We start from the raw sequence: 22406 nt of genomic DNA, 5'->3' as shown, positions 1-22406 counted from the left end.
TTCTTTTAGTTCTCCCATATGGGTAAGCAAATGAGATGTTCTTCAAGCACTCCCATCTATGTTTACTTAACTTATTTTATTGGTGTAACTATTTACTGAGCACACTTGCTCATGCCTCATTTGTTTTACGTTTGTAAATCTAGTGCTTTATCTTGTCCTTATTTTGAGATGTTAGTGTGAAATTACATGTAGGATGATTAAGAATGCCTAGAGGGGGGTGAATAGGCTAATTTAAAATTATAATTAATAAACAAAAATAAATTTTGGTAGCAGGATTGATATGGCTTATTAATCCAGAAACATGCAGAGAATTATTTTACGTAGTAAAACCCCACCTCTGGGGAAAATCCACAGGACTTTTTAATCCAACACAAATCCACTATAGAACTATGATTACAAGAAGTACTCACACACTTATCCTAGACACATTTTAGATAATGTTTACCCACTTCTCCATAACTCAACTTCTGTCAAGGGATGATCTTTCGACACTGATTATGTTGAACACAATACTCGTCACGATTGCTTCAAGCTTGCCGAAGGAAAACCGCCACCACAGTTTTGGTGCCCTCAACCGTATGAGTCACCGAACAATGCAAATGAATGCAATATGAATGATTAAAGTGTTTGATAAATCACCAAGTAAACATGGAACACTTGATGATTTATCTCATATATACGCACAACAGCTTTCTTAAGAATTTTAGATGCTTAACAAAATATGGGAAAGTTGTGTGTGCAAAAGAGATGCACACAATATTTTATACAGAACCCATTCCCCTCTTTGCAACAAAAGTGCACACAGCCATGTATCAATATCTTGCCATTGATTAGATTTGATACACCTAGACTCCTAATTGATTTCGTCAATTTATGACTCACTCCAACTAATTATTTATAGAGGGAAACAATCTTAATTAATGAGACAAATTGGCTACTAATTAAAACATGCTCTCCAAGTCAAAGATGATGAAAACATAATATTTTAACTTAAAATTAAAATAAGGTCCAACTAGGAAAGAATCTAAAGAGATAAAATCTAAGAAAATTAGTGTATGGTGACAAAAAAAACTTTAGTAATTAGCATATGATACATTACCTATTTTTGTTTTGGATATGTGGATGAGTTTTAAATTTTATTTTGTTAAAAGCCAATGGCCATACCCATGTTCTCTTTAAGCTTGTTTAATTTGTATTTGAAAATAACATTTTTACCCTTTGTATTTTATATGTGAGGCAGATCACGCCTCAACTTTGGATTCATCCCAATGGAGAGCACGAGGTCGCAACCACCACCAACAACGACCATGGCTAAGAAGGTCACTGCAAAGCACCAGAGAAAGGCCTTTTCTTGGGGAGAAGCAATCGATGAAGGAGAAGGCATTTTCTGGCGGAGGAGCAATTGATGACGACCATGGCTCGTCTTGGAGTCACGATTGGCCGCAGAGAAGGCGTTCTCCAGTCCATGGAGAAGCAATTGGAGAATCGATGCCGGCGGATTCGCAAAACTTTAAGGCTCTTCCTGCTATTTCGGTGACTCGGCCTAATAGATCTTCTTCTCCTGCGGTAATTCAGAACCTATGTTAATTATTGTGCTGTTTTTTAGGTTATGCGATTGAATTACTTGGAAACGGGCTTTTCTTGAGATTTGTTTGTTTAATTTCATGACCATGCCAGTTTCTTGTCCGTGGAGCTACCCAGAGAGAATAGCAGTTGTGGGGGACCTTAGCTTGACTTACAAGTTACAACACAACTACCACAATTGGTCACTTGACTAGTAACGATCCTGATCTTGTTCTATTGATTGGTGATGTTACTTATGCAAACCTATACCTCACAAATGGAACTGGTTTTGACTGCTATTCTTGCTTATTTCCACACTCTCCGATACACGAGACCTATCAGCCTCGATGGGATTACAGGGGAAGGTAAAATATAAGTATCTTTGTCTCCACCACATGCAATGACTTCCGTAAAGTATGACTAATGGAACTTGTTTTCTTATGTTGCCAACTTGCCATTGCAGGGCAATTTGTGTAGGTTTATGGATCATTTAATTTCTAAAGCTCCAATAATGGTGATAGAAGGGAACCGTGAAATAGAAGAACAGGTTGAAAATAAGACATTTGTGGCTTATAGTTCTCGGTTTGCATTCCCATCTGAAGAAAGTGGATCCTCATCCACACTCTACTACTCCTTTAATGCAGGGGGATTCATTTTATTATGCTTGGAGTCTACATTGACTTTACAAGATCGGGTAATAAGAGTATGCATAACTGTTTAGATCATGCTTTGCCTAAATATCCCCATTTTTTATTTTTTATTTCCTCCCCCACCCAAACAGTGATTACTTAACATGTTTCTGGCTGATTACAGGGAAACAATACAAGTGGCTGGAGCAAGATTTGGCTAATGTGGACAGATCCACAACTCCATGGCTGGTAGCTACTTGGCATCCACCCTAGTATAGTACTTTTGAGGCCCATTACAGAGAGGCAGAATGTATGAGGTTGGAAATGGAAGAGTTTCTCTACTCTTATGGAATTGATATAGTGTTCAATGGACATGTAAGTAATGATAACCGATGATTAGGATAGTCTCTGATATTAGGTAATATGTTTCTTCCTAATAGTCAGAAACTATATGAAGAAGTGGAAATGAGCCTTTGATTAGGGTTTTCTTGTATGCCAGATAGTGATAGAGACAACTGCATTTTAATTTTTTTTACTTTTGAGGAAACAAAGTATAACGTGAAGTCAATTGATATTGGATTCCAGTGCAGCTAAAACATGCAAGAATTATTTTACATGCTATCAGAAGCAAATAATTGCTGATGGCTTACATGATGAAGTGGAACTCTGCCATTTCTTTTTGGTATCTTGAGCTAATGATATTATCTTGAACCTAGTTTCACCACAGTAGCAATTGGATTTTTGCTCTTTCCTTGGCCTTCAACCTCACCAATTTGAAGAGTAGATGCTACCCATATGAGGAATTGGGTAGGCAAGAGAAAAGTAGAACTACCCAAGAAGGGAACTCAAAATTGGACTTTTGGAAATTGCATTGCAGTTTTGATTTAATTACAAATGAATTTTTGCTCTTTCCTTGGTCTTCAACCTCACCAATTTGAAGAGTAGAGGCTACCCAGATGAGGAATTTGGTGGGCAAGAGAAGGGTAGAACTACCCAAGAGCAAGGGAACTCAAAATTGGACTTTTGGAAACTGCATTGCAATTTTCATTTAATTACAATTGGATTTTTGCTCTTTCCTTGGCATTCAACCTCACCAATTTGAAGAGTAGAGGCCACCCAAATGAGGGATTTGGTGGGCAAGAAGAGTAGAACTACCCAAGAGAAAGGGAACTCAAAATTGGACTTTGGGAAATTGCATTGCAATTTTCATTTAATTACAATTGAATTTTTGCTCTTTTCTTGGCCTTCAACCTCACCAATTTGAGGAGTAGAGGCGACCCAGATGAGGAATTGGGTAGGCAAAAGAAGAGTAGAATTACCCAAGAGCAAGGGAACTCAAAATTGGACTTTTGGAAACAGCAATTTTGTATTGCAGTTTCCGCTTCTACATTGCAGTTTCCGTTTCTGCATCTCAGTTTCCATTTTAGTACTTTCATCTTGGTTCCTCCATTTTGCTTCAATAAAATTAATTTTTGTTTTTGTAGCTGTTTTCATTTTCATTTAAAAAAAAAAAACATAATTGATATCTACATTGTATTTTTGTTGCAGTTTCTGTTTTTATTTGCAATTTTTGTGTGAATATGTGTTGAAATGATTTTTTTTTTAATAAAAAAAACTGTTGATTGTTTATATAAATATTGTATAATTGAATAAATATTACAAAATCAAGTTTAGTGTAGTGGTTTGTGAGTGAGCCTTCCTACTTTGAGGGTTAAGGTTCAAGTCCCTTCAATGACATAAAATCTTTTTGTTTTTTAAAGGTGAATAAAGAGCAACGGAGTTGGTCCTCTATAGACGGAGTCCGGTGGTGGCCGGTGGCAGTTGGCCTGCGGCCAAAGTTCGGCCGTGGTGGCCGGCGGCAGGTGACTGGCCGGCGGTGGTAGTTAGCTGGATATGGACATGTGGCATAATATGCTTGCCTTATAAGGAGTGGCATTCTGTTTAATTTTGATATTTTTCAATGATATTTTTGTAAAATTAGGTACTACATTTTGGTATTCCCTTATGCTAATTAGATGAAATTGTATTCCTATGTTCGAAATTAGTAAACTATATTGTGCTTTAAAACTAAAGCTCCAATCCTATTAAAAATATGATTAACATAAAAGTGCTTGAGTGAAAATAACTCCAACTAGGAATCCTATAATGAATGCATGATTATGTCATGATTTACTTGAAATCAAGTTCCTTATATCGATCAAGTCATACTTCGAAAATCCGAGATTGAATGTGTGCGGCCAAAGATATTCACACACCAATACCCGACCTATGCTAGAGTCTAGGAAATGCCAATACAATTTTTGTACTAACATGGTGTTTTTGGGTTTCTATGGGCGTGAAGGAAAGAAGATAAGGTTATTTGTGTCTTGTAGTGTTGTAGAAGCTTGTGTACATATGTGGGAGTGACCTGAATACAATATTATATATTTGAGATATTAGTTGTAGAATAAACTTCTGTTATCCTTGTAGGGGCTTTTTTGTTCTGGCAGCTACAAACGGGCTGGGCTGCTGTAAAGGGCAGATGGATGAAATTATCCCCTGTGCTTGAGTTCAAAGATCAAGCCCCAAAAATGCTTCGAAAGGACAGAGAAGCCTTAGGAAACACCTTGGTTACCTTCACCAATGAAAATAACAACAGCTTACAGATAAATTCTTAGTGCTTACAAGTAGAATCTTAGCTTGGCATGAGAGACTTGTGGCATGGGACCAAAGTTGTCATGAGTTTAGCACTGAAGAGAAAATAAGTGTTCCTAGGGGAAAGATGGGGTATTAAGGTAGGAGAGAAAGGATTTTGCAGAGAGGTTTGGTTGAGCATGAGGAAAAAGAGACAAAATGGTGACTTGAGTATTTTTCCGGCAGCTTGACAGAGACTCTGTCAAGTGTTAGAACAGCTTGCCAAGAGGGAAAACTAAGGGAAAAGGATGGGTTGAGCACGAAATTGCTGGGTTTTAGGAGTAAGAGAGGAAGCTTGCTCTCTGATGTGGGTTGTCCTTGGTTGGGTAGAAGAGGCCCCTTTTATAGCCGCTAGAAGCCATCTTTTTCCAAGAAACCCTAATGGTTTCTATCTATCTAATTTGGCCAAGCTTTTTCCTTCCTTTCTCTTCCCCTTCTTTGACTTATCTTATTCTAGCAAAATATTCTCTCTCCAATCTCACAAAATCAGGGATTTTTGGGAGCTCAATGCTCTTTCCCGCAGCTGCCTCTATTTCCAGCCATCTCTTTCTTTTCTTTTCTTTTCTTCCTTCTTCCATGGCCAGGTCTGATGAGGGAAAGAGAATGGGTATGCATGCTGGTTCAAAAGGCGATTCCTCTCCTAGCAGGCTGCGCGCCAATATCCTTTGGTCCCTTAGGTGTCTTTTGCTTGAAACTTGCTCCTTTCTCATGTGCTGGAACCTCCCAGCAGCTTTGTATAATGGACCTTCAGACTTCCCCTTCGTGGCTTTTGTTTTTCCAACCAAGTGCTGGGGCTTTGCAGCTCTTTATTGTGATTGTATGGGCCAAGTTGATTTACCAAGTAAGTGGGCTATCCTTATCAAGCATTGAGCTTTTTGGTTGAGTTAATGGACTATTTTGGTTGGGCTATTTTTCTCTTTGTGCTCACCCACATGTTTGGGCCTAAATGGCCTTGAGTCCCGAGGCTCCCAAGCAACCCGGGACTTCCATTTTTTGGGCCATCAATGGACCTCATGACAATTTATTACTATCCATACCACAACCCACTCAAGTAAGCCCCGGGTATTTGAGTGGCTTGGGGCCCACTTAAGCTTGTGGCATGATTTTGTGCGGAATAATAATTCCTTTCTTGGCGTGCTTCAATTTTATCGTCCTTAAAGAGGGACACGGTGCTTCGTTTAGCATGGGCTTGTATTTTATAATATTATCTCAGTCCTTGACATGACAAATTATTTATTTAGCATGGCATGTGGACTATGACTTGTATATGACAAGCCTTCGTGTACTCCGATATGTGACTTTTCTTAATACAGTATCATATTGGGCCGGAAACTTATTTGGGCCTAACTATGGACTTTTTTGGGCCTCAACAATCCTTATTTATATTGTTATACTATATTATGATATTCCAATATTTGTGTGCCTGATTTTTGTGGATCTTGAGATCTAAGTGTGACAACTTGACTTTTTTAGTTTAAGAAAGTTTTGTGTAATTGTTTCATGTATTGATTAGGATTTAACCCTCTATTTTGACCGAATTTAACTTCCCTTATTATGTCATTATGTTAACTCTTACACAAGTAGTATAATATATCAAACTTTTATATAAATACATAAATTTCTACAAAACATTGCGTTGCTAACTCTCAATTAGATTTGTCGTGGTATTTAGGGCCAGTTTGGGATTGCTGCTACTTTAAAAAAAAAAAAATTGCTTATATTGTGCTTTGAAAATAATTAGCTGTAAAATAATTGGAATATTTTATTTTTACTAAACACTTTAAACTGCTTAATTTTAAAGTGAATCAGGTTTTTGGCGAAAAAAGCAATCCCAAACAGGGCCTTAGATTGTAATCGTGACTTAAATTTAAAAAAAGTACTTGTTAGTGTTTTGTGGAGAAGCACCTTTTCACGAAGCATTTTCAAGTACTTTTTCACAAAATAATCGAACTTTTGTTTGAATTCTTAACATGTTTGTGAGTAGAAGTATTATCTTTTGATTATCAAGTGAGTTGAATAATTGATAATTTTTTTAATACAAGTGCTATTTGGGGAGTGGGAAATTAAATCCAAGACCTCAGGTCGGGTGCAAGGGTAATTCTTCGCAATCACTTGAGCTACAAGCTCTAAGCCCCCTTACAATAATCGATAAAATTATTAAAAAACTGGAAATATTGATTATAATTTTTTTAACCACTTAGGTCAAAACCGGTTATCTTAGATTTGGGCGGTATAAAGTCCAACCCGAAATCGAATTCCATGCTAACTGAAATTGAGCCCACGATCATCTAGTAAAGCCGCGTTTCTCTTCCTTCGTTATTCGTTTCATTTGCTTTCCTTTTTTGGGTGGTTGGTTGTGTTGCGTTGCAGAGAGCGAGAGAGAGAGAGATAAAGAGGGAGGAGAGTAAATTAGGGCTTTTTGTGGGAGGATGGAGTTGGTAGCAGAAAAGGAGTCTGACCAGCAGAACAACAATAACAACAGTGAGAAGAACAACAATACTAGTTATGCACAAGCACTTGTAGATTCTCATGATTACAATAACAAGGAATCCGATGAATTTCGTGAACGTCAAGCTCGTGACCTCAAAGCTGGCCTCCATCCCCTCAAGGTTTTCTCTCTTCTCTCTGTTTATATTATATATATTTATTGACCTAGATTTGTTCATCTACCCAAAATTGTGGTATTTCATAGGAGAATTCATGCTTGTAGAGCTGATTTTATTTTGATAAATTTTTAATATGTTAGTTTGCGCTCAAATGATTACTGCTTGAATCAGTTGGTTTGCTGTTGAATTACGTATGTAGGGCTAGAACTAGGAGTCCATTAATTTTGATTTCGTCGTTTTATTCTCATTCATTGTATAATGCGGTGAACACCGGTTTCTTTCATTCTACTTTCAGTATCTCGCTTATCAATTTTGTATTCTTCCATTCTCTGTTGGAAATGCTCTCCTTCTTTGTTTAAGTCCATAGGCTGTCTTTTATCCAATTGATAATTTTTATGGTCCTGTAGCACTCATCTTTTATGTTTCTATGATTAGCACAAATTCGTGTTTTGGTACACTCGTCGAACACTAGGAATGCGAAGTCAGACACCGTATGAGGACAATATAAAGAAAATTGTTGACTTCACTACGGTAAAATCTATTTTATTGTCAGAAAGAGAAAATGTGATTGAGTTTAGTACTTTCATTTTTATTAAGTTTTTGCTTCTTGGATTTAGGTTGAAGCCTTTTGGGTGTGCTATTGTCACCTAGCCCGTCCTGCTACTCTGCCTAGCCCAACAGACTTGCATCTTTTCAAGGATGGAATTCGCCCTCTCTGGGAGGTACATATCTGGAGCCTAACTTTCAATTTGCTCTTTCTTATCACTGGCTGCTTCTCTTGTTTTCCATTAACTCCTCCCTACCGAATGTAGTTTTATTGGAATTGTTTCAAAGATATTAATATTTTTGGACAACAGAATGCCAACTTCTGTGGAATTTGTGGTTTTTCAGGACTCTGCTAATTGCCATGGTGGTAAATGGATAATACGATTCAAAAAGGCTGTGTCGGGCCGTTTTTGGGAGGACCTGGTAAGGAGAAAAACTGAAATTTCTTTGTTGTTATTGTGCAGTTTCCAGGCTACTTTCATACTATCAGTTGATTGTACTATTTCATTTTACCAATGCTTTGCTTTGAAGCAATTATCCTACTGAAGCTTAGTGGCTTTCAATGGGAAATTTGCACATTTTCTAAACATTAGTATTTTCTTAAACTGTTGTCTCTCTCGATTAACTTATGCCTGCAATAAACAGTGATGATGATTATTGACAAATTGTAGTATTCAGCCCTTAGTTCCGGGTGCTACTGGGATTTGTTTGTATTGATACTTTGATGTATACGAAATTTCTAAAGATGTGAGGGATATAGTCACAATAGCCTGCATATATATATATATATATTTTTTTTTTTGACATGAAAGTAATTTTTATAAAAGGGGAAATTTTGGAAAACTCAGATATATAAAGATTTTTGGTGGCAATATAGTTTAATTTTCTACATTGGATTTATGCCTCATGTAGTGCTTTGTTTGGAGAGAGGTTTAATTTTGTCCGAGGAATTCTTGAAATATTGGTGAAAATATAACAATTTTCTTAAAAATATAGATATTTTGAATGAAAATTTGGAGGTGGTAAATGAATAATGAATGCATCAATTCAACATGTAGGCTTTGTATATCCATATACAGATGATATGCAGGGTGATATTAGAGTTCACTGCTGACACATATAACCATGAAAATTGAACATTAGTGTACGAAAATATTATATCTTCTTCTTGTTGAAAACCTTGATGGTATGAGGAAAGTTTAGATGATAAGAAAATCCACACTTAGACAAAGGATGCTGGCTACCATTAGGTTGGAGAGAGAATTAAAGAATTATTCTTCCTCTGACGACAAGAATCATGATCCATAAAGCAGCTTGATTTGTGAAATCTGCATAAAGGAGATTTCCAATTTTTAAGAACAGGAGACCCATCAATTTTTAAGAACAGAAAATCTACGCTCAGCTTAGTGAGTTGTTTTACTATCCACCTGTGGTCTTAACTTATGCTGAGCCCAACAGGATCAAGAAGCTCACTCGGGTCCAAACCAAGGAGCTCTTGGTTTGTAAATCACAGGTGCAACGTTTTGGTGGATATTCATCAAAACTACGGTCCTCTTTTGATAAGATGCTGGGAAATTGTCTATACATCACTTGCCTATTTCTTGGTGGCATATTGCCAAGATGTCAGTGATACAGGGAAGATTATACAATCCTCCCCTGTATAGTTGTTAGCACCCTAAAAAATCTGAAATTTTGAGCATTGCCTTCACCTAGGTATGGTTAGTCAACTTATGATCTACAGAGATTATTTTTTGCTGGTCTCTCTCTCTCTCTCTCTCTCTCTCTCTCTCTCTCCCCACCGTAGTTCAATTATCACAAATCTGAAATTGGACAGCTTTTCTGTTTTCTGTAATGAAGTTGGGTTTGGTTTTAATTTTGCTAATAATCTATGGGTAGGTAACTCAAAATATTCCATAGTTTTCTCTTTACACTGGTACTGTATCTACTTGATATTGTTGAGGAATGAAAATCATTCTCTAATCTGCATGATGCTTTCAATTGTTAGATCAGTTCTGGCAGCTTTATGTGGAGACCCTGTTCTGCAGGATCCCAGGCCTTGTGAACGCGTTTTGCCCTTGTCTGATGACAGCCTGATGCCTTTAGGGTGTAAAAACCATTTGAGGTTTTGGTTTTAGCTCTTGGGCCAAAACCTTAGACTTAAACCCTAAACGAGTGCATTTTGGCATCTTCTTAAAGCAACCATTCTTTGGCCTTGGATGCCATTCAAATATATTGATACGCATACATGGGTTTATACATAGGCCTGGACATGCATTACACAATACATATTGATACACATGCATTTTTATTGGTGTGCATCTATTATGGGGTTTCACTACTAATTTAATGTGGCTTTCTCTAATGTATTTTGATAAGTTAGTTGAGATATTTGCGGTGGGTACCAGGAGTATTTGAGCATACGATCTCCGCTTTAGAGAGGAGAGCTGTGGCTACCAACTAGTCTATATGTCTACCATGACTGTCTACCAAAGTTAGAGCTTGAGGCTGATTAGAGCTTGAGTCTGAATTTAGTATTTCTTACTCTTGCTTATGTTTGCAGGTTCTTGCCTTGGTGGGTGACCAACTTGATTATGGAGAGAACATATGTGGTGCGGTACTAAGCATTAGATTCAATGAGGACATTTTGAGTGTCTGGAATCGCAATGCTTCTGATCATCAGGTTGGTAATTTATGACTAATTGCTACTTCTGTTGATACTCTCTCTCTCTCTCTCTCTCTCTCTCTCTCTCTCTCTCTCATGTGCGCGTGTAGTGTAATATCTTGACCTTGCTTTTCTTCACCAGGCTGTAATGGCTTTAAGAGATGCAATCAAGAGGAACTTGAAGCTTCCACACAGCTATCTCATGGAATACAAGCCACATGATGCTTCACTGCGTGACAATTCATCATACAGAAACACATGGTTGAGGGGTTAGATATTTGCTGTTTCTTTCGATGCCACCAGATAAGTAGTAGTTTCAGAAGAATTTCGTGAAGGTGACTGATACACAATTCATGATCAAAATCAGTAAATCTTGCATGATGAAAAAGAGATGTGCAAAGTCTTAGAGACTTCATAATTGGTGGCAATCTGTTAGGTTGAACTGTAACCGAGTAATGTCTGTACTAAAGTTACTTTTGGATTATCAAACAGATTACGGATTCTATATGCTTTTTCTTCATCCTTCCAATTTGCTGTTGTGCATCTGTCACCTTCACAAAAGGATATAACTTATTACGTTTAATTACAAATGAAACTGAAGACATGGCGTTTGCTAAAGAAACCCCAGACCAAAACAAAACAACTGCTCAACAAGTTGCAGTTTTTGGTTTTTTTTGAAGTAAAAGTTTATGGAAATAAATAAAATGAAGAGTGGAAGGGTATTTTTTGGTCAAAAGTTTGGAGGTATTTTCTTGTTATTTAGTGGAAATGGTACATAACTGATTCAAATGCGAGTTTTTTCCGATTCAAACGTATGGGTTTTCTAATTTGTAATATGTTGTTGTAATTTTGCTCAAAACCTCTTGCTTTAAATGGCCTTTTTCGTTTTAAATTTATGTTCTACTAGTCTCTTCGCACACGCCTCGCCCACGAGAGAGGCTTTTTTTTTCTAAAAAAAAAAAAAATTTATTTTAGAATTAAAAAGTTAATAGGTAGTTGTGTTCCATAAAATTAAGATCCATTATTTGATTTTTCTTTTCATTTTAATTTTTTTAAATATGAAAAAGTATGAATTTACCATATTATTCTCATTTAATTAATAATTCCAATTCTTAATGTTTACATTAACCAATGACATTTTCTGGTATTTTGAATGTTTCACAATTCTCTACTTTTTGCTTTATATGTATAGATTTGTGGGTGAGTATAATAGAGCATTTAAAATACAAGAAGCATGGTACCTCTAGTTTGTTGATGATCATCTACCACAAAACTCATTAGTTTGATAAATGCACAATTTGGACACATAATATGTCGTTTCGAGGTACAAAATTGTTCTAATTTTATTAAAAACCTTCGGGAAGTTTTCTCATTTCAAGTGGACACCAGATTGTGCTTTAGGTGATCTTAAGCAGGAGAAATACAACTTTCTAGTTGAATAAAATCTTCAAGTACGATGCCTAGAGGCACAACAACAATGGATATTGTGAATAATCTGATGTTGATCTTTTTGAGAGTTACTCCATCCTAGAACTAATGACGACTAGCCAAGAAGGAAATTAATATGATGATACACAATAATAATAATAATAGTAATATTTTACAAATACAGTTATAATAAAAACCATTTCTTGGACCATGTTTATAAGTTTACATGTGAAAAGCCCTATTTTATAACAAAGATCCGTCATGTATTAAACCCACACTTGTGAATACAAAGATCCGTCATTTTTCTCATCTTCAAACTTCACCTTAGGGTTGTACTTCATTCACTCAACATTTCTCACTGTTCTTTCTATGTTACTTGGTGGCAACATCGATGAATTGCCCTCATCCTCCATAATTTATAGCTATGGTGTGTTGATTACACCTACTGTTCCCTCACACACAAAAATTTCAGAGTGTACCAAAGAAGCTAAAAGCAATAGAGATTGGTACTCTTTGCAGTTGTCATATATAAATTTGCATCCAGTCTTTTTTTTTGAGAAATTCTAGGATTGCATTCATAATTCAGCCAAAAAAGGCATTAGCTACAAAGGACCATTACAATAACAGAGCGGTCTAATATCAAAATTAAGATAATCTGGTGCGCATCCACTAACGATCACGCAAGATCAAAAAAACTATGACATAGGCATTCCAACTGGATTGCAAACTCAGAATAATCAAAAAGAGATAAAGCTTGAAAGAACCAAGTTATAACAATATAAATAAAACTCTCACAAAGGAGAGATGAAAAGCTCTCACAAAGAAGAGGTGAAAACTACACAAAGAACCCAAAGACTCTTTGTGACTTATTCCGAACATGAAGAAACTGCAAAAAAGATGGTGGTGGAGATCCGACGTCAAAATGCGGATGGAGATCTGACTCCGAGACGCAGCCTCCTATGATGGTTGGAGGAAAATCATAACAAACCGAAGACAAATAGACAAAATTTGCATCCAGTCTAAGTGTAGATGGCACTTAAGTCTCACCTATGTGTATTCGGTCAATTGTGACCCTGTAGTTTCATAATTGTAGCAATTTAGGGACAACGCACGAATTTCATCAATTTCTTTCATGGCATTAGGGGTATTTTTGTCCATTTCTAGTTTAAAAATATTAGAAACTTAAAATTAATTTTTTTAAAAAAAAAATCCCAAACAAGAAACATACAATTGATTTTGTTATTGAAATGAAATTCCCAAGTTACCAAAGTAGCAAATAACAATAAAAGCATTCCCAATCTAGCTCGAAATTCATTAGTTAACAAAACCTAATGTCAAAATATCGCTCAAGCATATCATCTTAGAGTTTTCCTTCAATTGACTGAAATACCCCTGACACCGTGAAAGAAATTGACGGAATTTCGTGAGTTGTCCTTGAATTGCTATAGTTATGAAACTATAAAGGCATAGTTGACCAAATTGAAACTAAAGGGACGAAAAGTGAAAAAGAGGTAAACCACCTGAGTGAGGATCGGTTCAGAACGGTAGAGGGCTCTTCTGTTAACCAAACCAAAGAGTTCGGTAGACCAATTTCTCTTCCGTTAACCAACCATTAGGACCTTTAACCGTTCGGATCGGTTAACCTAACATTATATTCGGTTGATTCGGTAGGCCGGTAGTACCGTAATAAAAAAATACTAATAAAAATACAATTTATAATCATTTAACATAACATAAGTTCTTGAACAAATACAACAAATTATCCTTCTAAAATATAAAAATTCAATAGTCTAATTCATCCAAGAACGAAATGAAAGAACTTAATTCATCCAAGAACGAAATGAAAGAACTTAGTTTTAAAGTTACAACCAAACATGAAAATTACATAATAAAATAGCAAATAATATTACAAACCAAAAAGAAATTAGTTTAAAGGTTTCAAAGAACCAAAAACTGTAGCTATGATAAAATAATAAGTTGATAACTTTCAAAGAACAAAAAAGAAATTAGTTTAGGTTATGTTGTTCCGTGTTCTAGTGTTTCGCAACATATGATTACTTTCAACTCCATCACTAGTAAATTGACATGTGTATATTAGTAGTTAAAGAATAAAATAATTATAAATGCCGGATTGGTACGGATTTCCTTCATGTTAGGGATATTGTTACCCGTTAATCAAACTAAATGTTTTAGTACATATTGGATCGGAATAATTAAAATTAAAAAATAAATATTTAACCAAACCAAACTAAATTGTCGATACGGTACAGTCGGTACATGGATAATTTGGATGAGATGTCCACCCCTAATATGGACCAAAAGTGACTTTTAGCCAAAAATTTATACTACAAAAAAAGAAAAAAGAAAACAAGAGCATTGGATATCTCTGCGAGAAGCAAGAGAGATTGGTACTCTTTGTAGTCTCAACTCTTGTACATATATCTCAAAACTTAACCTCAAGATCTCAATCCCTTTACTTGTGCTATTACATGTTTCAAACACCTTGAATATCACTTCATATCAATACAAAATCTCTACTGAAATTCCTCTCATCTGAACTTCCAATTGCCAAATTCTACACACAATTATAACCCAAACTTGAAGCCCACACTATGTTCCTTTCCAATTGCTGGTAATGTCTTCCTCGAAACTCCCACTTCTCTCATTCCTTTACAACGCAAGGGATTAATATGAGTTAGGGTACTTTGTTGATTGTTATGTGAATATGTAATTGCACCATGCTAAGTACCCTCCTCTGGTTATTGTACCCACATGTGGCGTTGGATTATCCGGTGTGTGATAAATCAGTTTGCGTGTGTAGGACTTTGTGGTTGGGTTTGGCCACACGTGGCATTGGATTTTTCAGCGTGTGTGACAGTGGTAGTCCCCCGGTTGGACAGCTCATCCCTAGACGCAGGGTAGAAAGTTGAAACCCTACATGCTAGTCAAACAATCCCCGTGTTGGATTGTTTACCCCGGTACTCGTGTTGGTGTGATACTATATATAATATATATATATATATTATATTATAATAATCGTATACTTACGGAATTTGGGGTGTATATCTATATAGTTACGAGATTTTTGGTGGTTTCTACGTATATAACTATAAATATGTTTACATATATACACATACGTTTAACTATTTTAAATGTAATAACCCAAACTTTAATTAATATTTAATTAGTAATTTATTATGAGGAAAATACAATTTTGCCCTTGGAATAATTTATTAAAGAAAAGTTGACTTTTTGACCAAGAAGGAATTTGACACTTCCACACACACCGTTGCGTAGAGCATGACGAAACGAGTTCGTAGACACGAAGTGGGCTTGAATCGGAGCTTTAACGAAGAAAAGACGGTTAAAATACTCTGAGGGGCAAAACGGTAATTTGAAAAATCAGATTTTAAAAACCTCATTCTCTCTCTTCTCCCTCAGTCTCTCTTCCCTCCCTCTCCCAACATCCTCCCTTCTGTCGCTCTCCAAACCCCCATAACTTCCATCACCGACCACCCCAAGCCGTAAGACCGGAGCCAAAACGACCGGCCAAGCTTCGCCGTCAGCCTCAGCCCACCTCGACGCCAGCTGCCGCCGTGATCCCGTCGGAAAACGTCCAAAACCCAGCCAGTTTTGAGAAAATTTCCAAGTTTTCGAGCTCTCTCCTCCGGCCGCCAAATCAGTCGAGTAAGGTATGAATCTTTACCTATTTTTCATGACTTAGCTGCTGGTTGGGTAGGGGTGGAACGATTTTTAGCCTAGATAGATCAAATCATGATCCAAAGTTCCAGCGATTTTGAGTTTGAAATTCCGGCCACTTCCGGCCAGATTTTGGGGTAAGTCTAAGAACAAAAGTGGTTCCAAATAGGGTGTTTTACCTAGGATAGGAGTTTGGGCCAGCGGTTTGGAGATTTTTCGCCCGCCAGAAATTTATCAAGCCACCCACGCGCTGCCAGCGCGTGGGCAACTTAGTGGAGCTCACTTTCAATCCTAGAATGATCCTCGTGTTATCACGAGCGCGTAGGAATTCGCGGATCTTAATTTGGATACCGTTTGAGCCTCGAACGGATTTTTACATATTGTGCGATTTCCGGGTTCAATACTATTGAGCTGTTGGATTGTAATCATTTTCAGATATGTTAATTTAGACCATTCCTGGATTGTTTAGGATTCGACGGATTGTGAATCGGAGTTCTGAATACTCCGAAATCGAGAACCCTAGGGCTAGGGTTTAGAAATCATGCGATTGTACGATTGTGATCAATTCGACCGTCCGATCGAGAACAAACCCTCGGGACATGTGTCCTAGGTATATTGGAACTTCTAGAGGCTTCCGGATCATAATTGCGAGGTCATGGACCCGCGGGGTCCCGGCTTGACTTTTTGGGACTTTAGCGTTTTTTGAGTCCCAAGATACTACTAAACTATTCCAAGTGGAAGGAAAGCTTTTACAGGCATAGGAACAACTTTAATCTGACGCACGTACTTCTAGGAGCCGGGGGTCAGGGTTTTTAAAGTAATACCATATTGCGTATTGTATTAATAGAATATTATGGTCATTGAATCAGGCACCCGGGCACCAGTTGACCCGCAGGAGGGACCTTCAAGAGGTCCAGCAAGCACGGACCATCAGTGAGTGGACTCTTTGTTTTATAAATGAATTTAAGCAGTTCAGTTACATTATTTGATCGTGAAATAAGTTTTACTCAAAGATTAGTGTTTTATAAGCTGTTATATGCTTTTAAATATTTTGTTTTGCATGCTGCGGAGTGAAACATCCTTTAAAGGATATAGGAAAAGAAATTCTAGCTAATTATCAGATAAATGGCAGCAGGGTTTTAGAGTTTACAGAAATTCAGATATTCAACATATTTTCTTCAGAAACTTTATATTTTCCAGAACCACCTTAGGTACCCAGATATACAGATGTTGCCTTTGGTAAATAAGTTGCCTTTAGATCAAATGTTGCCTTCGGATTTTATTAGTTGCCTTCGGTTTAGTCAGCATGCTTGATAGTTGCCCCACGAGTTCTATGGTACCCGAACTCGTGTGGAGCGAGTAATGCGGATTAGGCTGACTACGGTCCCCTGAATCCTGCGAGTTGCGGCTCGGACTGACCTTGTGTCACTGAGACCTGCGAGTACGTGTCACCCATGGTGATGCGAGGAATTGATGGATAGTAGGAATTGACGGAAATAAGGGGTACACCTAGGTGGTAGTTTTAAATTGTTTTCAATGCTTTAAGAAATTAATGTTGACCATGAGTATGATTGGCATTTATATGTATAATTATATGAGTGCATTGATTTCAGTACAAATATAATAAAGAGAATAATTTAGTTTGTATAACTGTTTTTACAGTGGGGTTAGTATGTTCTTATGTATTTTTCTAAACTTGTTTTTGGGTCCACTCACCCTTTCAATGTTTTGCGCCCCCAGGCAGTAGGCGTGCACAGTGATCCACCACCGGGCCGTTTTCCACCTTCCGCGCTTTTCTTTCTGATGTAGGACTTTTGTTTTGTAAAAGAATTGACTCCTTTGTAAATTCTTAGTAGTCGCTCTGATATTTTGCCCTAGAATTAGAATTTAACTGTTGGAATGTATATATACGTATGCTGGCAGTTGGTTGTATATATATATACTTGTTTGGCAGGTGTAAATGTTTTGGTATTGATCCAATTACAAGGGAGACTCTGCCGATTTTTCGGTAGGAGTCAATCTTGTTATTTTATCGTGCTTTGTAGGGAAGGGCAATTAGGTCATTCGTGCCCGACATCCGCAAAGTGTCGGACATGCACATGGTCCGGCTCGGATTCTAAAGCGGAATTTGGGTCGGATCTTGTCATTAAAGCTATCTTTACATATATCGTTTTATAAGCTTATGTTTCGAGAACGGGTTTGGTTGGAGTCAAATGGTTTGACTTGGATGTTATTGTATTATATTGGGGATGTGAGTGTACTTGGATTTCCTATTGATTACGTATGAATAGTTCCAATTGCATATATTTAGCATTGTTTTCCAAATGGTGGGGTTAGTATGTTATTTTCAAATATAACCAAACTTTGTTTTTGTCCACTCACACGTTTTATGTTTTGTAGCCCTCAAGCAGTAGCTAGACTTGAACTGAGTGGTCGAGCCGAGACTTGCTCTACCGAGCCCCGAACTTCTGTAGGGCCACGTTTAATTGTTTTTATTTCCGTTCAACTTTACTTACGTTTATAAATTCAATTTCCTTAGATATGCTCTGTAAATTGTGTGTTACTACGTTGTGCACGCTGCTGGATGGGATTTATAAATGTGTTTTGACAGGTTTAAAATTTTTGGGAAATCTCCATTTTTCAAGGGAGATTGCTGAAATTTTGGCAGAAAGTCTCAACCCTCTTTTCCTTTGATTTGGAGAAGAGGTTTTGGTTAGTAAGTGGGCCTGGCATCAATTTGATGTCAGACATATCACTGGATCTGTCACAGATTCCGAGGAATTCGGGGTGGGTCCTGCCAATATATTCTATTATTGGTACAAAAGTTTGACTTTTAGCAACTCCATGATGAACGCATTGGATTAAAAAAATTGTTCATGTATGGATTTTCTAAACAAATAAATGTATCGAATTATAATGGAAAATAAATTGGCATAATAAGATTGTGATTTTATTCCTTATATAATTAGTGGCTTAAAATTATTGAAGCAATATAGCTTAATTTTTCACAAATATATGTGTACATAAGTATAAATCCAATAAATTGTGTATTCATGAAAGGATTTTTTTTAAGAGATTAATTTGTTAAACAAAACAGTTATTAAATTGGCATGTTATGTTTCATGCCATAAATTGTAACATCCCTGACCCATTTAATCGATTTAATCCAATTTAATTATTTTGTGAAATTACAATTTTGCCCTTGGAAGTAGGGGTACTTTGGTCACTTTTAAATCCAGAAGGATTTTGGGGAAATGAATGGCACCATTACGTAGAGCTTGCTCTCCCGAGTTTGTAGACACATAGAGGGCCCAAATCAGAGTTTTAATAAAGAAGTTGTGGTCAACGAAAGTGCAGTGGCACAACCGTAAATTTTAAAGTTGGATTTTAAAAACTAACCAGATCTCTCTCTCCCCCATGTATTTTCTCTCTCCACGTGCGCGTCTGTCTCCTTTGTGCGACAATCGATTATTCAAAAGGTGTTTTCTCCTCCTTCCAGCGACCAAATCCGAGCCACCTTCGAAACCCAAAGATTTTGGACTGAAACCGAGCCCAAACCCACGTTTGGTCGTATGCAGTGTTTGTGCGATTTTCGTCTTATGTGTTGGGTTTGGGTTAATTTTGAGGTTTTGGAGATTGATTTCTAATCCCTAATTATGCCGATGGTTTCGGCTTCATTCTGACTAGTTTCGGTTAGTTTTTGGCCATAGTCTAATAATAAAAATCACTCTCCTTGTTAGTCTGAACACAATTGGTACAGGTATTGTAGGGTGTTTCGAGAATTTTTCGTCGTTGGAATTTTCTCAAGACACCCAATATGCGATAGCCCATTATGTTCTAAAATGTTCCCCTTATCGTCCTGAGCACGACAGTATGCTCAGATTCTAATTTGGTTATCGTATGACAGTTGAACAGATTTACGCCTATTTGGCGATATGTGAGTTCAATATGTTCGGACCATTGGATCGGCTCCAATTCCAAGTATGTTGTTCTATGTACCTCTAGGATCATGTAGGAACTCATAGATCTAGAATCGGAGTCTTGGATACTTCGAATCATTGATTCTAGGGTTGGGCAAAGCGATCGTTGTCTGATTGTGCGATTGGCTTACATCTGACAGCTCGATCGAGACCAAACTTACAAGACTTGTATAGTGGACATCGTTGATTGCGTAAGAACTTTTGGATCAGAAATCGGAGGTCGTGGGCTCCTTGGGCCTGGCTGATCAAAATGGGAAGTTTGACTCCTCAGTTGACCGTGAGCCTTCTGAGGTAGTTTCACCTTTCAAAAAGTACTATAATGACCTTATACACCTTTTTAAAGGTTGCGCACACCATGAGACCCGAGAACTTGAGTGTTGAGTTAGAATTCGTTGTTGGGTACGCTTATTAATTAGATCCACATATGCTTTCAAGTGAGGTACCCATACTTCGCGTACTCCAGAGGGAGATCCCTCTCAGGGTGAGCTTTGTGTTTGTTTTATTGATCGTTTTTATTGTGGATGAAATGTCATGCGTATGTATGTTTGATTATCTTGACTATTGGGATTATGAACTCTTATTGTAGTTTTAATTGTGGTGATTGGATGTTATATTAATATTTGAAGTTGATGCAATATTTGGAGTCATGGGATAATTGATTGGTTGTGAAAGCAAATCTTGGGACTTGGCTATGATTATTAGGAAGTGAGTGGACTTTGCTTTTAAATGATCATTACTTTTAAAGATGGATTGTCTTGCATTTGCATAAATTTGATTATTTTGACTATTGAGATTATGAAATTATATTGTCTTTTAATATTGGAATATTAAGAATTTGGATTTTGGTTTCGGTTGTGAGTTTTTGGGAAATTGAAGGGAGGGTATATTATATTATATTATATATATTATATATATATATATATATGGGTTATGAATGTGGAATTCAGATTTTGGCTATGGATTACATGCCATTATATGTACCTCCCCTTGGATACTAGTTACTTCACCCACATGTGGCGTTGGATTTTCTGGCGTGTAAGCACACTTGATTATTGATTTCTGTTACTTTACCTACACGTGGTGTTGGAGGATCGGCTAAGGATTGGTTCAAGTCCTTGAACCCGAACTCCATCAGCTTAAACAGAGTTTCGTCAATCAATTTCTATATGCTTCAAAGAAGAGGTATCCACCCAACTACCTGCTTCACATCAAGCAAGGCCATAACGAAAAGTTACAAGACTACGTTAACCGTTTCAATAGAGAAGTAATTAGCATCCCAACTTGTTCCAAGGATATGATCTATACTACCCTTCTAGCTGGGTTTCAAAGGGGACCTTTCCTTTTTCATGTCAAAAAATTCCCACCTAAGAGTTATGAAGACTTAGTGTATGAGGCATATCGTCATGCCATTGCTGAGGTGATGACGTATGACACACCAGAAGGGAAAGATCCATCATGGTCTAATGTAGGGGATAAACGAAGAGAATGGCGAAATGATGTGTGTGATTAGGTTAGATGACAAGAAAAGGAGATTTGAGACTCCTAGGCTTGGTGAGAGAGACAACTATACCACACTGAACACTAATCATGAGGAGGTTTTCCTACATATCCAAGTTGAGCTGCCAAAATACAACGAACTAATGTTTTGAACTCCAAGATGAGATTGAAGCACTAATTAAGCAAGGTCATCTTAACCGGTTTGTGGCAGAAAAGAAACAAGTAAACCAACATGATAACACATCCAACGAGCAACCTCGAGTTAAAAAAGATATCAATGTTATTTCAGGCGAGGCAACCCTAGCTGGGGACTCCAACAAGGCACAGAAGGAGTATGTACGACGTACTCAAGTGGCGCAGGCTATCGTACACTGAAGTCACCCAATGCCGTACATGTTGACACCTTTAGCCATGATGAGGAAAGATGTGTAATTCATCCACATGATGACCTATTCATAATCCAAGCTGAAATTGCCAATTGTTCTGTGAAAAATGTCTTCATTGACACAGGCTACTTGGTCAATATCATATTTACGCTAAATTTCGAGTAGATGGAGATATCGCGAAAAGGACTTGAGCCTGCGGCCACTCCCTTGCTCGGATTCACTGGAGACATCATTCACTCCATTGGAAGCATCACACTGCCTCTGTCACTTGGAACGACACCTCAACAAACAACGGTATACATTACATTCCTAATAGTCGAATCTTCATTGGCTTATAATGTTATTTTAGCTCGACTAGCCCTATGTTCTATCCAAGCCCTTATTGCTAGCCACATGCCCTTGATGAAGTTCCCAATCAAAGCTAGTGTGGGATATGTGAGAGGTGGGCAACAAAAAGCTAGGAAGTACTATGTCGTGGTGGCTAAGCAGAAAGGCAAAGAAAGGCTAAGGATGTATGTCATTGAACGAGATAGAACAGACTTTAGTATTAAGCTCAACCAAATGAAGCTTAATCTGGACTTGCTAGATGAATGGCGTGATCAAGCTTAGTTGTGTAGCACTTCACATCAACATCATGTTGCTCGCTATTACAAGTCCCAAGTCAAACATCGAGCTTTTCAAGTTGGCGACCATGTACTTCGTAAGGTCATGCTTCCTACTTGCAATTCTTCATATGT

General features: G+C 37.3%; 1 protein-coding gene and 1 long non-coding RNA gene across 2 annotated transcripts; both read left to right on the top strand.

The window, feature by feature from the left end:
• The first annotated feature begins 1250 nt into the window (after positions 1 to 1250).
• On the top strand, positions 1251 to 4194 carry LOC117635166. The gene is made up of 5 exons (XR_004586888.1): positions 1251 to 1566; positions 1678 to 1928; positions 2027 to 2257; positions 2377 to 2509; positions 3953 to 4194. It is a non-coding gene; the product is annotated as an uncharacterized LOC117635166 (long non-coding RNA).
• Positions 4195 to 7121: 2927 nt separating this feature from the next.
• LOC117635162 (eukaryotic translation initiation factor NCBP) lies at positions 7122 to 11193 on the top strand. The gene is made up of 6 exons (XM_034369505.1): positions 7122 to 7474; positions 7907 to 8002; positions 8089 to 8193; positions 8363 to 8440; positions 10578 to 10697; positions 10822 to 11193. Exons 1-6 carry the CDS (start codon positions 7295 to 7297, stop codon positions 10951 to 10953), a joined length of 711 nt encoding a protein of 236 aa, XP_034225396.1. The 5' UTR covers positions 7122 to 7294; the 3' UTR covers positions 10954 to 11193.
• The last annotated feature ends 11213 nt before the right edge of the window (positions 11194 to 22406 follow it).

Source organism: Prunus dulcis, chromosome 7, assembly GCF_902201215.1.
Source record: "Prunus dulcis chromosome 7, ALMONDv2, whole genome shotgun sequence".
NCBI lineage: Eukaryota > Viridiplantae > Streptophyta > Magnoliopsida > Rosales > Rosaceae > Prunus > Prunus dulcis.
The sequence above is the reverse complement of the archived record's forward strand: the minus strand, read 5'-3'. Positions and strand labels throughout refer to the sequence as shown.

Excerpts from the sequence above, each read along its gene's own strand:
- LOC117635162 (XM_034369505.1), top strand. The coding sequence starts at position 7,295 with ATGGAGTTGGTAGCAGAAAAGGAGTCTGACCAGCAGAACAACAATAAC. Across the intron at positions 7,475-7,906 it reads CTGGCCTCCATCCCCTCAAG|CACAAATTCGTGTTTTGGTA; the intron begins GTTTTCTCTCTT and ends TTCTATGATTAG. Across the intron at positions 8,194-8,362 it reads GAATTCGCCCTCTCTGGGAG|GACTCTGCTAATTGCCATGG; the intron begins GTACATATCTGG and ends GTGGTTTTTCAG.